Source organism: Plectropomus leopardus, chromosome 4, assembly GCF_026936395.1.
Source record: "Plectropomus leopardus strain MGB_pleo_1.0 chromosome 4, ASM2693639v1, whole genome shotgun sequence".
In the NCBI taxonomy this organism is placed as follows: Eukaryota; Metazoa; Chordata; class Actinopteri; order Perciformes; family Serranidae; genus Plectropomus; species Plectropomus leopardus.
This window is the reverse complement of record NC_142179.1, coordinates 29,065,549-29,081,217: the sequence shown is the minus strand read 5'-3', so window position 1 is coordinate 29,081,217 and position 15,669 is coordinate 29,065,549. Positions and strand designations below refer to the sequence as shown.

The 15,669-nt window shown below is 38.7% G+C and overlaps 1 protein-coding gene across 20 annotated transcripts in view; it reads left to right on the top strand.

Moving 5' to 3' along the window:
- rimbp2b (RIMS binding protein 2b) overlaps positions 1-15,669 on the top strand; it is a 110,417-nt gene that overhangs the window by 69,796 nt on the left and 24,952 nt on the right. For 13 of the 20 annotated variants that reach the window (XR_015776485.1, XM_088077041.1, XM_088077032.1 and 10 more), the window contains 8 exons: positions 313-417; positions 5,235-5,285; positions 5,643-5,663; positions 8,626-8,830; positions 10,353-10,501; positions 11,249-11,328; positions 12,091-12,200; positions 12,280-13,152. Coding sequence is in view for 19 of the 20 variants with exons in the window: in XM_088077041.1 (XP_087933167.1) it covers positions 313-417; positions 5,235-5,285; positions 5,643-5,663; positions 8,626-8,830; positions 10,353-10,501; positions 11,249-11,328; positions 12,091-12,200; positions 12,280-13,152 (1,594 nt within the window). In the remaining variant the exon portion in view is untranslated. Of the gene's footprint in view, positions 1-312; positions 418-5,234; positions 5,286-5,642; positions 5,664-6,003; positions 6,216-8,625; positions 8,831-10,352; positions 10,502-11,248; positions 11,329-12,090; positions 12,201-12,279; positions 13,153-15,669 lie in introns of those variants that run through there. The other 7 variants (XM_088077027.1, XM_088077029.1, XM_088077044.1 and 4 more) reach the window with 3 other exon arrangements.

Below are 15,669 nucleotides of genomic sequence, written 5' to 3'. Positions count from 1 at the left end.
TTTGATCTGATCTCTCCCGCAGATCATTTGACATAAACTCTTACCACGTGGCATTTTGCTGTGGCATAGTTTATGTCTTTCTTGTTTTTTAAGGGTTTAAAACTTAGTACACTTGTTAAGCAGCCTCTGTATGTTTGATGTCTGTGCACATGTAACACCTGTGTTGTCTCTGAGTTGAAGACTGGAGATGCATTTTGTGTTGGCTCAGTGCCGTTGGATTTTAGTTCCACTAACAGCAGCCCTCTCTATGCTCCCCCTCCCCTCCACAATCCTCCCTCCCGGCTCTCCACCCCTGCAACCCCCTGCGGACAGCATATGCGCGAGGCTGCGGAGCGGAGGCAGCAGCTAGAGTTGGAGCATGAGCAGGCCTTGGCTGTACTCAATGCAAAGCAGCAGGAGATTGAAGTTCTTCAGAAGGTAAGGGAGCTCAGGTTACGTAACACTCACAGCACCAGAGGTTCGGGCTTTTCTTGTTTGCTCAGCTTGCGCCTGTGTCATGAGTCAAAGAGCTTTTTGTTGAGCACCTGTGCAGTCCAACAAAGGTGAAAGTCAACTCAAAGACAGTATTATAGCGAGCAGAGCAAAGATAAATGCTCTCTATAGGCTATAGCACTCACCTGTCTCATCATTTTCATCACTAGAGCTCTCTCTTTTTAGCCCCATCCTCCAACTGTCTATCACTCTGCAAAGTGCTCAACATTTCAGGAGCGTTCCTCTTGTTTGTTACAAGCATGCAAATCAAACATTCAAAACCCAGAGTAGATATGACACTTTGTAGAGGCATGCTTAAACAAAAACAAGAAAAAAAAATGCTGGCCCAGGCCATTTGATGGTTGGGCTTCCTCCTCTGTGCACTGGAGCTGACTGTAATGTCAAAGCGAGCCCAGCAATGGCTGAGATTGCTGATAGTGTGAACGTGATAGGAATTGTCACCAATGCCTTCTCTAGAAACTGTGTGTGTATTCTCAGTGTTGCTGTTGCTGCAGTGTTGCTCTAACTTCACAGTCAGCCTTTCACAGGCAGAGTTCTCAGCTTTTTTTCCCCTCTCATTAACAGAAGCTCATTACTGCCTTATCTTCCTTCAGACACTGGCTGCTCTCTGCATTCTCCTAAATTAATTGCCTGCAAAGTAGATTTATGAAATTGCAAAGTCCACAGATGCTCTCATATTCATGTGGAACACTTGTTTTTCTCAACAGATGTTTCTAGTTCCCATAAGAAAAATGGCGTGATTTGTGCTGTGTTACTATACAGTTCAGTGCTTCTATAATATCCAAATCTTATTCCTCTTAAATGCACCAGGTTCCTTTATTTATTATTATAGATGGAACATCATTTAAAATGTGTTTACAGTGATGCTTATTGGTGCAGAGCATATACATACATACATATATATACACATATATATACATATATATACATGTGTATGTATATATATAAATAATATAAATAAAAACTGTGAAAGTATGACAACACTTAATCCACAGAGAAATGCATTCAGTCTGTACTCACAAACCTTTAAATAATAGGATTTTCGTGAAGTGGTGATCTCACAACTATAATATATAAAGGTCTAAACTGCTGCTACAGTGTCGTTACGGTCATTCTGCAGCTGCAGTAATGGTGTAGAGACACCAAACCCACAAGAAGTGTGCCAGGCCTTGAAGCAAATTTTTGTTGGTGGCCAAAAGTGATATTGCAGCTTTTGCGGCCATGACATGATGCCATGGGGCCCAGATAGACTTTTTTCCATTGACTTATGTTGAGATTGAGACGTCTGTAAATCAGTGGATACATTGTTGTAAGCGTCAATACCTCCACTAAAGGACTAATTTCATTCATTGAGATTTCATCCATTCAGTACAATAACATGTAGAAAGTCTAAAAGAGCTGAAAGATTAAATCATTTGATTACCATTCAAGCTAGCGGGGCACTAAATTGGAAATAAGCTACGCTTGCTTATGGGCGTCATGATGCGGAAGATGCAGGTACTTTCATATCCCATAGGAACCAGGGTCCCACCTCCATGCTGTATCCAGGTTTTCTTAATATATTCATGAAAGACAGAGCACAGATGCGGAGGACCCAAAAGCAAAGCAGGTTGGGCTTTTTGGGAGGGGTATTTAAAGAGGCAGGTGCTAAAACAGCAAGTTTCACACAGAGGGTGAATACAGTTATATTTAGGCAGTCAGTAGGAGAAAAATAATATATTTTTTGAATCTTTAAGTATGTCAACATGTTGTAATAGAAACCTCAACTACAAGTTTGGAAATGAGCATAACATGGGTCCTTTAAACAACCATTTAAGCTTACACCATGGCAACATGTTAGCTGTTTTAATAACCATCTAGAAAATCATCAGAGATGTACCATTTTTTTTCCTGATACAGAGTACTGATTCTATATCACTGTGTTAAAAAAAAACCAAAACAGTGACATGCTATTAACCCTGTAGGGATGTAAAATGGGTGCAATCATTGTTTTTTGGCTTGGTTCATGTTAAACCCTTTGTAAACCATGAACAAATACATACAGAAAATGAATGCAATAGAATTTTCATTTATATATAATAAACTACTAGCAAATTATTAAAAAAAATATTATTAAAAAAATGCTGACATTTTGCTTACAGCTAATGTGACATTATTTACCGGAAATTAATTCTGCTTCACCGCTTCATATCCATCGCTCTAAAACAGTAGTTGCCTGTGGCTGCACTTGCTTTGTAGGCTACTGTTTTAGAACAGTGAGCAAGAATTGATTTCCAGGAAAACTGTTGTTTTATTGGTGTGTGAAGCTGCTTTAAAGTTTATTAAAGAGTTACGTGGTATCAGATTGATGCTCAGACTTGTGTAATCGCTGAAGGGAAATCTAACATTTTTTGCAGTGTCAGAGGCATTTCTGATGCTGGTATCTGTATCTCATCAATTCTAGTAATCATGATATCAACACAAATAACAACCAGAATCACACCTGCATTGCAATATATTGAAGCAGCAAATCTGTTTTTTAGGAGTACAAGACATTATGGTTTGCAATGTCAGGACAATTAACAAATGATAATGAGAGTCTCAAACTCCAGTTTCCTGGGGGCCAGGGGGCAGGCTGTTGTTTCTTAGTGGGAGCACTTGAACACCCTGTTTTCCTGGAGAATGGCATCTTTCTGTGTGTAGATGATGCAGGAGGCAGAAACTACATGAAAAAAATGCATCCATTTACCTTGAATTTGTCTGTCCTCAGCCTGTCTTTTAGGCTAAGAAAAAGCCATTAGGATGTCTGGTGCACTGTGAAGAGTCCTTTTGGTCATTGCTAAAGTGCATCTACACTGCACAACATGTTGACAGTTTTATGAGTCAGACTCTTTCTTGACTGGCACTAACTCATTAAAGTCTCTGCTGGTTGCATGATAACTACTAAGAACAAGAAATGTTGTTTTTATACATTGTTTTTTGATTAGATTAAACAAATGAGATATAATGTTTAAATCTGTGCGCTTTAGAGGTACTGGTAAGAAGATTTTTTTGTTGCCTTTGGACAGACGCAGGCTTCAAGTCTTTCGCTTCCAGTCTTTGTGCTAAGCTACAGTAAACTAAACAGTTGATGACTGTAATGTCAGGTTTAACAGACACACATGAGAAAGCTCTCAGTCTTCTCAGCCAGACAACAAATAAGCGGATTTTCTCAAAATGTTAATGTCAGCTAGTCCTTTAGATATGTATTAAGAGCCATTTTCACTTCTGCAGCTGTTGGTATAACTGGAGGAGAAGCCTTGCTTGAAAATGATGGGGGAAACCAAAATGACAGAAAACAGTAACAGTATAAAAACAGTATATTTTGTTTTTGTGGGCTGGATATCAGTTCCTGTGTGGCTGAATCTGGCCCCCAGGCTGGTAGTTTGAGACCCTTGATTTAGATGCTCTCATGTAAGTGGTCTTCTCAGGTAAGTGTAATAAACTGAAAAATGCACAAATGCTTCCTTGATTGTATATAGATATTTCTTGCATGCACATAATTGTTTCTTGTTGCATATTGCATGTTTAAATAACCTTAAAAACACATAAAATAGAAAAGGTGAAAATGTTGCAAGAAAAGCCACAATAGTTTGAGCTGGTTGTGGTTAAAATTGAGATAGACATTTTGTTTTACTTTAACTTCTGTTTTTGCTTTAACACATTATGAATTTAATGTTTATTGCACAATGTATTGGCTATAGAGTAATGACACCATTGGCATTTAAAATTGTTCCATATAAGCCTCAGTTTCAATAAGCGATTCTGCCGGCCACCGGGAACAATCTCTCAGGAAAATGAAGGCTGAATTTACAGCACACAGGAGTGTGTTAACCTTTCTGCAACCAAAACAGGAAGAGCACAGTGCTTCTGTGTTCCCCGATAGCTATCGCTAGCTATCCCCAGTTACCAAAAGATGCTACTCTAAGTTCCTTGCAGTTACCATCCCCATTAGTAGAAATGGTTGATTTTACTTTTAAAAAAATCTAGAAAACCAACTGCCTTGAAGTAAATGTAACTATTTATCTCAATTTATATGTTCTTTATTTAGATGTTAGGATTACTTAAAATTTAGGTATATTTACTTAATTTTGTAAAGTTGTTGCAATTTAAAAATAACAAGTTTAATGAAATCAGTCTTTCTAACTTTTAGTAACTTTCAGTCAGATAAACAAATTGACAGATCTCCAAACTTCATCATTGCCAAAATCCTCTTAGTCCTGATCAAGGTAATTTCCCTTTTAATTTTTAAGTCACAACAACTTCACAAAATTGAGTAAATGCAACTAAATTTCAAATTAACTTAACACATAGATAAAGTAATCATAAATTAAGAATTAAAGTTATATTTACTCTCCTTTTTCAAGGCAATTAGTTTACATGATTATGTTAAGTAAAATCAACTTGTCAGATTTTCCTCGGCTCTGCCAACAATAATACAATAATAATCAGAAATGTTTCTATTTTAAGTTAAAAAAAAATGCTCACTGCTGGAAATGTTCAATGTGAGGTAAATAAATGAACTGCTTAAAAGTATCATCCTTCATCGTGGCCTCACATAGTGTTGATGGAGATTGTGGCTTTCTTCTCAAGCATTTTCACCCTGAGCACCAATGAATGACAAGGTGTTTGTTTGTAAATGCCCTTTCATTGGCGTTTTAAACTGAAACTTAACTGCAGTATAAATGAAAGTGAACTGAACCGCTGCACCCTGTATTTCCCAGGCTCAGGTTGAGGCAAAAAAGGAACATGAAGGCGCTGTCCATCTGTTAGAGGTGAGCGTCTGGACTCTGGGGGGGTTGACTGTGTGTGTTTATGTGGTTGCTGCTGGAGGATAAGGGACTAGTCAGCCCTGGGGCAGACCTGTGTATGCTTAGGGCCATTTCCTGCTCTTCTTGACCTCACTACCTGAACCTTTATGCTCTTTTTTTTTAGTTTTCATGCTGTAAGATATGAATCATTGAGTTTATAGATTTCTTTTCAAAATATTGTTAAACTGACTTGTGAGTAACACATTTAAACTGAGAGTGTTGTGCTTTCAAGATGCGTATGAGTGCTCACATGTGTAATTGTGCTTTATTTCTTTCCTACATCTCTTTTTACTGAATGGGTGTGTGTTTATGCTTATACAGAACCACTTGGACAGCATGCAGGTATTTCAGAATTGTTTTTATTTATTTATTTATCCTTTTTTTTTTTTTACACCATTCCCAGAATAGTTAATAATACAGTATCCCCATGTTTATTTTGGCCCAGGTGATGTAACACCACATTACAAACAAAATTATTCATCACAGTCTAAGTTTTATATTGATGATGAACATGATGAATATACAAGTACTCAGAGAGTAAAAGGTAACATAAAGCATACATCAGTTGAGAACTAATCTGATGTGTGATCTTTGCTTTTTGGTTTTCAGAAATATTCAGGGCTGCCTCTGTTTCTTTACTACCCGCTCAGCTCGGTTTCACATTTCCCTTCAAAGCAAACTCACAAGCGGGGAGCTTTTTTGAAAGTCTGGAACATGACTGACAGCATAAACTGGAGGTCTTTCTGACTTGATCATAAAGAAAAATTCAGCGGCGCTCACTTAACAATTGATGAAAAGATTCAGAATATGGAGCGACTTCAATTAAAGAGGAATGCCTGGGGCGTCAGTGACCAACCTCAATCCCACATAATCAAAGCCCAGCAACACATCGAGGTGTGCAAATTTAACTTTATAAGACCAAACGCGTGTTTAAAGTGTGTGTTTAGATGTGAACAAATAAAAATAACAAACTATTATAAATGAATGCAGATAATCTATTTAATTGGTAAAACAGGAAGTCTTTATGTATTGGATATATTTCAGAGTGAAAGCTTTCATCTACAGTACACAAATATGAGTCGTTACGTTCATAATAATGATGCACACAGTAGCTTTCTGAGTGTGTAAAACTGTATTGTTCTAAAAAGGATCACATCATCAAATACTGATGAATGTGATCCCTTTTCATTGTAGTATTGCATGTCTATTAGCCAGCATGTGTGTTTAAAAACTCTCTACTTCCATACAGCTGAGAACTGTATGATGCTATTCAAACTAATACTTCTTAATTTACTAATTCTGTTTCACAAATGCAGGATTTCCTTCGTTGTCTGTCTGCTAACAGCATGTTTTAACCAGCAACAACCTGTGTGCATGAAATGGACTCAGTGTCTTAACAGGACAACGTAGAAAGTGCTGCACTGTAGAAACAGTAAGGCGTTGCTGTGTGTTGGGCAGTGCTAAAAAAATTCCATGGTAGCTTCAGTGTCCTGCAGAGCAACGCCGGTTCAGATTGTCAGCTTGAGATTCAGATGTGTTTTTTGATGATCAGTTATTCAACTTGAGATATCACGCTTTAGCATCTGGAATTTCCTTTATACCTGCCCAAACAGTAAAGTTTAGTTTGTCAGTGTTAGTTTGTGCAATTAAGTTTCCTGCTCTTAAAGTATATGGCTGTTGTTATTTTCTATATTTGTCATTGTTAACAAATCCCATGAAAAGACCACTACCAACAATATTTACTAACTTTTTTGTTCTGTCTGCGACTTTCAGCCTCGAGCCCATTCATTCCCAATGAACATGTAATCTTTACAGTCTGGCCTGAGCTAAATCTGATTCCTAAACACATTAAACACGTTAGAAAATACTTCTCAAAAATGTGCAAAAACTGCGAACTATTCAGTACTGAGTTTTGGAGTTAGGTTGTTAAACTGACTTTCACCGTTTTTGTGTCCAGGATTTATTTTGGCTACTATTAGTACAAGTGTTTGAGATCATAGCATACGTGTCACAAGTTTTACAAGTTTTTTTTTTTTTTGTTTTTTTTTTTACAAGCATTTTACAAGCTCTCTTAGCTCTTTTTTTCCAATAACTACATGAATAAACATCTTTGTTACATCCCATAATCATATAAACTAAAAAAAAAATAGCCATCACTAACATACCTTTCGGTCTTTTACCCTGAACCAGCTACCCGGCCCACCTCGAGTATTTCGAACAGCTCTCGTTATTCCGCTTAGCCCCTTCAGCAGACACCCCCTTAGCGTTTTAGAGCAGGGAGGACTGCTCATTTTATTCACAGTTTTGGAACCTCATTTTTTTTTTTTTCAATCATTCAAATTTGGTTTGGTAGTTAATTTATTTTTCTGCGGTGTGTCAATCATTCAACACTCATTTATTATTACTTTAATCACACATATAACTAATATTCTGTGTAGTCACAAATATATTTAAAAAAGGGAAGAACTTCCCCCAAACAGCTGGGCACTGTAGAGTTTAATAAACGTTACTGGAACACAAGTAAATAGTGCATTCGGGACTATTTTCAGCTGCAAATTGATTCACATTCAGTGCTATTTACAGCAGCAGGACAGTGTACAGCACTGTATGTGGGAGTGACTTCAAATAAACATCCATCATAATGAAGAAACATATTACTCAGTACAACAGTGTGACTTCACTGATGTGTTTTTAATAGTTTTTGGACAACAATGGAGCTCTGTGGCACAGAGGAATATCAGGCTTTGGCTACACACATACTTTTTAGTAAGACAAAATGATTGTTGGTTTTGGTCTCTGAAGGGATAACTTTCCAATAAGAAAAAACACATGGAATATCATCAGCCTCATCCTCTAAGACACTATGCAGTCTTGGTAGCAAACTGCCTCAACACAGGAGGCTTTTTTTAATTTCAGTAGTATTATTATTAACAGTAGATGTGCATGTGACTTGAACAATGTCAGTAATAGTCTAGGTCATGTTGAGAGTTTTTCTCTGTAATGACCAATCCACATGTAATAAGTCCTAAAGTAAGTCTTATCCGTGTTCTATTTGTGTGTAGACAGTAGGCGTATAGCATCGTATACGCACCTACTGTTCTATGTGTACTCTGGCATTTCTGTGTGCATAATGTTCAGTCCTGCATCTTGTTTTTTCCTTATTTTTTTCTTCTTTTGTTTTCTTTTGTTTCCCATCCTTTCTCTCCCTGACCCTGTCTGTCTTTCTGTCCTTCTTCCTGTCGGCCTGTCTTTCTCTCTGTCTCTCACTCTGCTCTCGATGACTCTCCTCCCTCACCACCATCAGGCCAAAGTCCGCGAGCTGGAGGAAAAATGTCGGTCTCAGAGTGAGCAGTTCAACCTCCTCTCTAAAGAGCTGGAGAAGTTCAGGCTCCAAGCTGGGAAGTTTGATATCCTCAGCACTGAACCCTTAACTCTATGTGAATCTCCGGGGTCGCCCAACAAATCCCTCTCACAGCTCCTGAATGGACTGGCTGCTCCCATAGGAAAAGGTATGTCTACGATTGCATTGATGCCATTGTGATGCAAGTTTGTTTGTTTTTTTAAATCTGCTATGTCTTATAGTTCATATATTAGTATAAAAGTTGGAATATTTTTAGCAAAGAAAATAGTATTGATTTATTGTCATATTTTTAAGTGGCTGAAATCTCATTTACATGTGAAGTTAATAAATTAAACCAAATTAATTTAGCTCAATCGAGCCCACTCTTACTAATGCACCGTGCAATTGAATAAATGTTTCATTTCTGTCATGTGAGAGCTGCTGGCAAAAACTGCACATATTGGAAGAGGAGTCAGTATGCTCACAATGATGTGAAAAAAATGGCAGCTGAAATTAGAAGTCTGAGAGGCGTCCGCAGTTAGCACAAATTGTTAATGAAATAATCAATCACAGTGAGAAATAGCCTCGAGCTGGCAAAACTTGTTCTGTTTGTTTTTGACTTGTTTTTGTAAATACACAAACACTTCACTAATTACAGTAGTGTGTATCATTTGACTCAAGCCATTTACTGTGTTTAAAAATTATTCGAAACAGAAGAGCGTTCTGTGTGACACTGACCTAAATGATACCTGCTTAAAAAATACTTCTTTCAATAGCAGATTGAGTAGATCATGTTATAGTCGGGCTAACATATGTAAACAGCATGCAATGAGCTATATCTGCTGATTATTATATAGGTGAATTGTTACTGTTATGTGTGCTGTGTTTGTGGTTTGCATTACATTTTAACAATGTAGCTCACCATGGGTTTACATAGTACATATTTTCTCTCTTACCCACAGTGCTATTTATCAAGATGTTTTTGGTGTTAGTTGCAGAGTGTTGAAAATATTGGCCATAGAGATGTCTGCCTTTCCTTAAATATAATGGAATTAGTTGGCACCGGGCTTCTGGCACTTAAAAACATACATTTGGAAAACTCAGCTGCATTGTCACTTTCCAGAAATTACAACACAGTTGCTCAAGATAATCCTTGCTGTGAGCAGTTTCATGTAGGAACTATTTTATGCATGCATCTACTGCAAGTTAGCACCACTGAGTTAGCACCACTGAGTTAGCACCACTGAGTTAGCTAACATTCCAGCTCAGCTGAGGAAGTCACCCTTCATATTTACGAGCATGAGCTTCTCATCCAGGAGTAAATGCACGCTTCCTTCTGCGCAGTGACACTTTTGGCAGATGTAGTTTGTTAAAAAAAAAATAAATCACTAGGTCTTACAACAAGGTCTGCAGATTATTTGTATTTTTTGGGCTCTTAGAGCACCAAAGGCTGAGAACCATCTTGTTCCATTAGATTTGAGAGAAAGCAGACATCTCGCCATCTCACATCAAAACAATCTAGAGTGATGAACAGTGCCACAGGTAAGAGGAGAAAATATGTATTTTTGATTTTTTTGGAAAACTGAAGTAACTGCTGTGTTTTCTATTTCTCTTTTTTGATCACGTTTGATAAATGCTCTATTGTATTTTGATGTGAAGATCTGATGAGACAAGTTCTGTTTGCTCAACAGGCAATGAGGCTCCAACAAGCAGATCTTTGATATCTGAGTTCATTCGACCACTCCAGATCAGTGGAGACAAGCCCGAGCTCCTCTCTGTGAAGCCAACATTCCTAACTCGCGGTCGAGTCAGCAGCCCAGCACAGGCTTTCCTCTCTGAGGTATCTGATGGTGTCTGTTTGTATCCCATATGACTTTGGTATTGTACATTTTGTCCATTTATACTTTGCATGACATTCATAGAAAAAATTATTTTATTTTATTGATTTATTGATTATTTTAACAGCCGAAATGACAATGTGGACCTGTAGCAGAGAAGAATTCATCTTTTTATCACCCAAATAAAATCCGGGTGTAAACGTCCACTTAAAGAAAGTGATAAAAATCAAACAGCATGAGGTGTACTCTGTTACCTGAGGTGAGCTCTGTTACCGCTCATGCTCCTGTTGTCCTTTAGTACAGACAGCAGTTAGTAACATTTTTGGGGAAAATGCTGCTTCATTTTAATCTAAGTAATGTGTTTAGACTGAACAAGAGAAAATCCATGCAGCAGGGGTGCAGGAGGCTTCCCGGTTTTACTCAGTTTGGGATTGATCAAAACAGTTTTAATGCACAGGAGGTCGAAAGTTTGAACGAAAGACATGTCATGTATGTTGTGGGCTTTTTTGTTCAACTTTTCGGAAGACTTTCAGTGAATCAGAGAGCACAGGCACCGAGATTGACAGACCCAATATTTTTTCGTTTACGCTGTTTCTGAACACCATGGCATTTTTATACTAAAGTCAAGACTTGAACAGCCCCCTCATTATTCACTTTGGTGTCATGAGTATTAGGTGAAAGGTGAAAACACAAAGAGGAGATTTTGACATTGAAAATAGGATTATTTGTTTCTCTTTTATGTCCTGCAGATGGACAAAGAGCTCAGCTCAACCACCAGGTCCAAACCAAGGTTCACAGGGAAGGTTCGTCTGTGTATTGCACGTTACAGGTACGTTCACACAACACACGATACCTATTCACAGTCTTTCTTTTGTTTTGAATCGCAAACACTGAAATCAGACAAATACAACCTCTTTGTGGAATTTGTAATCAGGTCATTGCCAGATGAGACTCTTGCCATTTCCAACAGGTTATTTCACTGTAAGTCCTTCCACTGCTTTAAATTTGAAAATATGTTTAAGTCATTTCAGTGCATTTTTGAAGTAGTAATCAACAGGAACAGTTGAACGTCCCAAGAGAGGGTGATAACTACCAAGAGAGGTGGCCAAAAATCCTTTACATACCTCTTTACAGTAAACTCAAGTGGGTGCTCAGTGTAGAAAAGTCATAGACAAATCTTGCTGAGACTATTTGCTTTCTCTCACAGAGCTTTAGGCTGCAGTCTTAAAGATGATTCAGTGTTTCTATCTCTCAAGAAAATTACCTGTCAGCACAAAAAATAATTGGAATCCTCAGAGCACAAATATGTGAAACAGGGCCAGAGCTTTCAACCCACACTGTCTTCAGCTATTTAATATTTGGAAAAAAAAGAAACAGATAGATAGATAGAAAACTGAAGCAAACTTAATATTTCCAAAGCAGCACCAAGCAAATCATTTCCATTGACACACGTAGTGGAGAATCAGATTGGTTGAAAAAAGAACAACCTTGAGTGAGAGTAACTGTAAAAATGAAATAAAAAAATTGTTTTTAAAAAAAGTAAATATAACACCTCTGCAGCTAAATTGTTTGTTTGTGTTTTTTGATGCAGTTACAATCCTTATGATGGGCCTAATGAGCATCCTGAGGCAGAGCTCCCTCTGGTGGCAGGGAAGTACCTCTACATTTACGGGACAATGGACGAGGATGGCTTTTACGAAGGTCTGACCTGCATCTGTTTTGTTTAATTCCTTACCCTTAATGTCGCCATAATATCAACTATCTGCTTTTTGTTTCTTAGGAGAGCTGCTGGATGGACAGCGGGGACTTGTCCCGTCCAATTTTGTGGATTTTATCCAAGATGAGGACACACCCTCTGTCCAACACAGGGACACAGTGGCTAAAGAGCCTGGCTACCTCAACCACAGTAGCCTGGGTTCTCAGAGATTGAAAGTTGGCACAGGAACGGGAACGAGCATAAGCAGCCTGCTGTCTGACACTAAACTAGACTGTCTAAGCACCAGCAGCTTGGGCATGGACCTCCTGGGCTCCTCCAGCAACGGGACAGGAACCCTGGATGTCAGCATCGACGAGGTCGGCGAAGACATTGTGCCTTATCCCCGCCGCATCAACCTGATCAAACAACTGGCCAAGAGTGTGATTATTGGCTGGGATCCTCCTGTGGTCCCACCAGGCTGGGGCACCATCAGTGGCTACAATGTCTTGGTGGATAAGGAGTTGCGCATGAGTGTCCCCTACGGGGGCAGGACAAAGTCCCTTCTAGAAAAGCTCAATCTGGCCACCAACACCTACCGAATCTCAGTGCAGAGCATCACTGACCGGGGCCCGTCGGACGAGCTCCGGTGCACTTTGCTTGTGGGGAAGGACGTTGTGGTGGCACCTTACTACCTGCGGGTGGACAGCATCACGCAGGTCTCTGCTGAGCTCTCGTGGATGCCCAGCAACAGCAACTACTGTCACACCATCTTCCTAAATGGTGCAGAGTACGACATGGTCAAGGCTGGGGGCTATAAGTACAAGTTCTTCAACCTGAAGCCCATGACGGTTTACAAGGTGAAGGTTGTGGCGCAGCCGCATCAGGTGCCTTGGCAGCTTCCGATGGATCAGAGGGAGAAGAGGGAAATCTCTGTGGAGTTCTGCACTCAGCCTGCAGGTCAGCCTCTAAATCATTACTCACATCTGTTCTGTAAACCACACTAAAGCAGCAGTGATAGACAGTAATAAGTACATTTACTTAAGTAGTGTATCTGTATTGGAGTATCTGTACTTTACTTGACTATTATTTTTTGGAAACATATTACTTTGATTCCACTACTTTTAAAAGACAATATTGTACTTTTGACTCTATATTTCTATGAAGGCTCTCATTACTCATTACAATTGCTTTGAAGTGATTTTTTTTTCTTTTCTATGCAATTCAAAAATCCATAAACTATGGTTACATGCAGAATGCAGCCATGGCGTTACCTCCAGTCCGAGTTTGAAGTTTTTTGGATGAAGAATAATTCATAATGATTTAAATGTTTGCTCTGTTAGCAAAAACTCAATCACTGTCTATAAGAATTTGCCATCTAACATGAGAAAGCAGGTTAAGGTATTAATTTTTCCTCTTCAAAAAATGAAAATAACAAAGATGGTGCTTTTGTTAATTTGCTTTTTTGGGGGGCATTTCTACCAGCTTTACAGTATATTCAGCAAGTTTTTCATTCACAGGTTCTGTAAGCAAGTCAGTGCATTCAGTGGGTTGTTTAGAGTTTAGTGTAAATGTATTGTGAAAATATACAACAATGTGTTGAGATTTAAAACATACTTTGAATACTTAAGTATTTTTAAAAGGACCTACTCCGGCACTTTAGCTCAAGTAATAATTTGACTCAGTAACTTTCACTTGGATTGGAGTAATATATATACCTATACATTGAATCAAGAGAGTTGTGTACTTTGTCGACCTGTAAGAAAGGGACTTTTTTCCATGTGGTGTATGGTTGTCTAGTCCCCGCTAGACCTACAGGGATATTTTTAGCCTTGCTAGCATGGCTCTAGGGATGGCAACGTCTGTTGGTTGGTTGCTCAGCCCACTGCTTTGGTCCAGTCTGAAATACTGCCATTGGTACAGATATCCAATGAGCCTGGAGATTGTATCTAAGGATTTTCTTCTCTTGTGACACATTTATGGTTTATTTTGAATTATCAGATCGACTGTTGGACGGATTGCCTTAAAATTTGGTGCAGACATTTACTTCCCCCCTCAGGATGAATTCTGATAACTTGTGTTCTTGGTGATCTCCTGACTTTTCAGCAGCATCTGGCCATTTTTTTTATTTTATCCTACACTTCAGTGTATATCAAACTCCTGCAAAACATCCCCATCAGCCTTAGTTGTACTTTTTTTTGTTTAGTGATAATTAGTAGATGTAAACATGCAAGAAGGGGAGCGTGATAAACATTATACCTGCATAACATCAGCATGTTGGCATATTGATGTTGGCATTAAGCTTAAAGCAGAGCCCTACTTAAGTTCACTCTCACGATGTCAAAAGCACGGCTTTAATGTAAATTAAATATACTATGTAGGATGCTCTTATACATAACTAATACCTCTCAATCATATTATGGCCAACTAGAAATGTGTGCCTGTGTGATTATCTGCAGGGACTCTGCCATCTGCCTGTATTCTCTTATGTTTGTCTTATTAACTGTGTTGAGAATTTTTATGTGCTTGTACCTCCGCTCCATTTCGGGGAAGGGCGGGGCTCTATAAAAAGGTAGCGACCAGGTGCACTGTCCATTCAAGGGACACAGTGCCAAAAACATGCAAATACAGCCAGGGGAAATGCCAGAAGAGAGAGATTCTAGGGTTGGCATTTAATTTCACTTTTGCAGGCCAGAGCAGACGCAGGAGGGGAGGAAAACGAAAAAGAGCAAAAGGAGGGCTGCAAGGCGACTTGGTTGGCAGTGTTTGCTTCTGCCTCCCCAGCAATGGGAGAGATGTGCATAACATGCATTGTAGAGTGGTTATCATCATCTGCGCATCACCATAGACCATGTGCACTAGATGCAACAAGGGGCTCAGCCTGCTTTCCTGAACCTGTCATGCACGAGATAACAGACAAATAGGCTAACAGAAGGAAGAGAAGAAGAGAAGTGAGGAGAGGAAACACACCAGGCCTTAGCTTGTTCTAATGTTGTAATATTTTAAAAAAATATTTGTAATATATAAAATATAACATAATATAGGCCCATTTTTACATTACAAACTTGAATTTTTAATCAGGCTCGGGCCCTAAACTAAACATAATGGAGCATAATAGAAATTAAAATTGTAATTTCTAATACTGACCAGCAATATTTATGTGCATTCCTTATTTACACAAGCATTTCAAGCAGTCAGAGGCAGGTGTATATTTTGTTGGTACTTCGACAAATATCGGAGCTACCAACATACTGATGAATGTTGGAATACTTGTAAATTTCCTTTCCACAAATTTGTTCTGTTCATGTGTCATGAATGAGACTCGTTGAGACTCTTTTTAGCAAATAGTTGCTCATTTAAACGTCCAGCACACGGAGTAACATTACCATTCTCTGAATGCGTGTTTCTGGCCACCTTACAAATGTTAGTCCAACAATTCTTTTTAGCTCCTTTTATCTCTCTCCAATACCTGAGAAA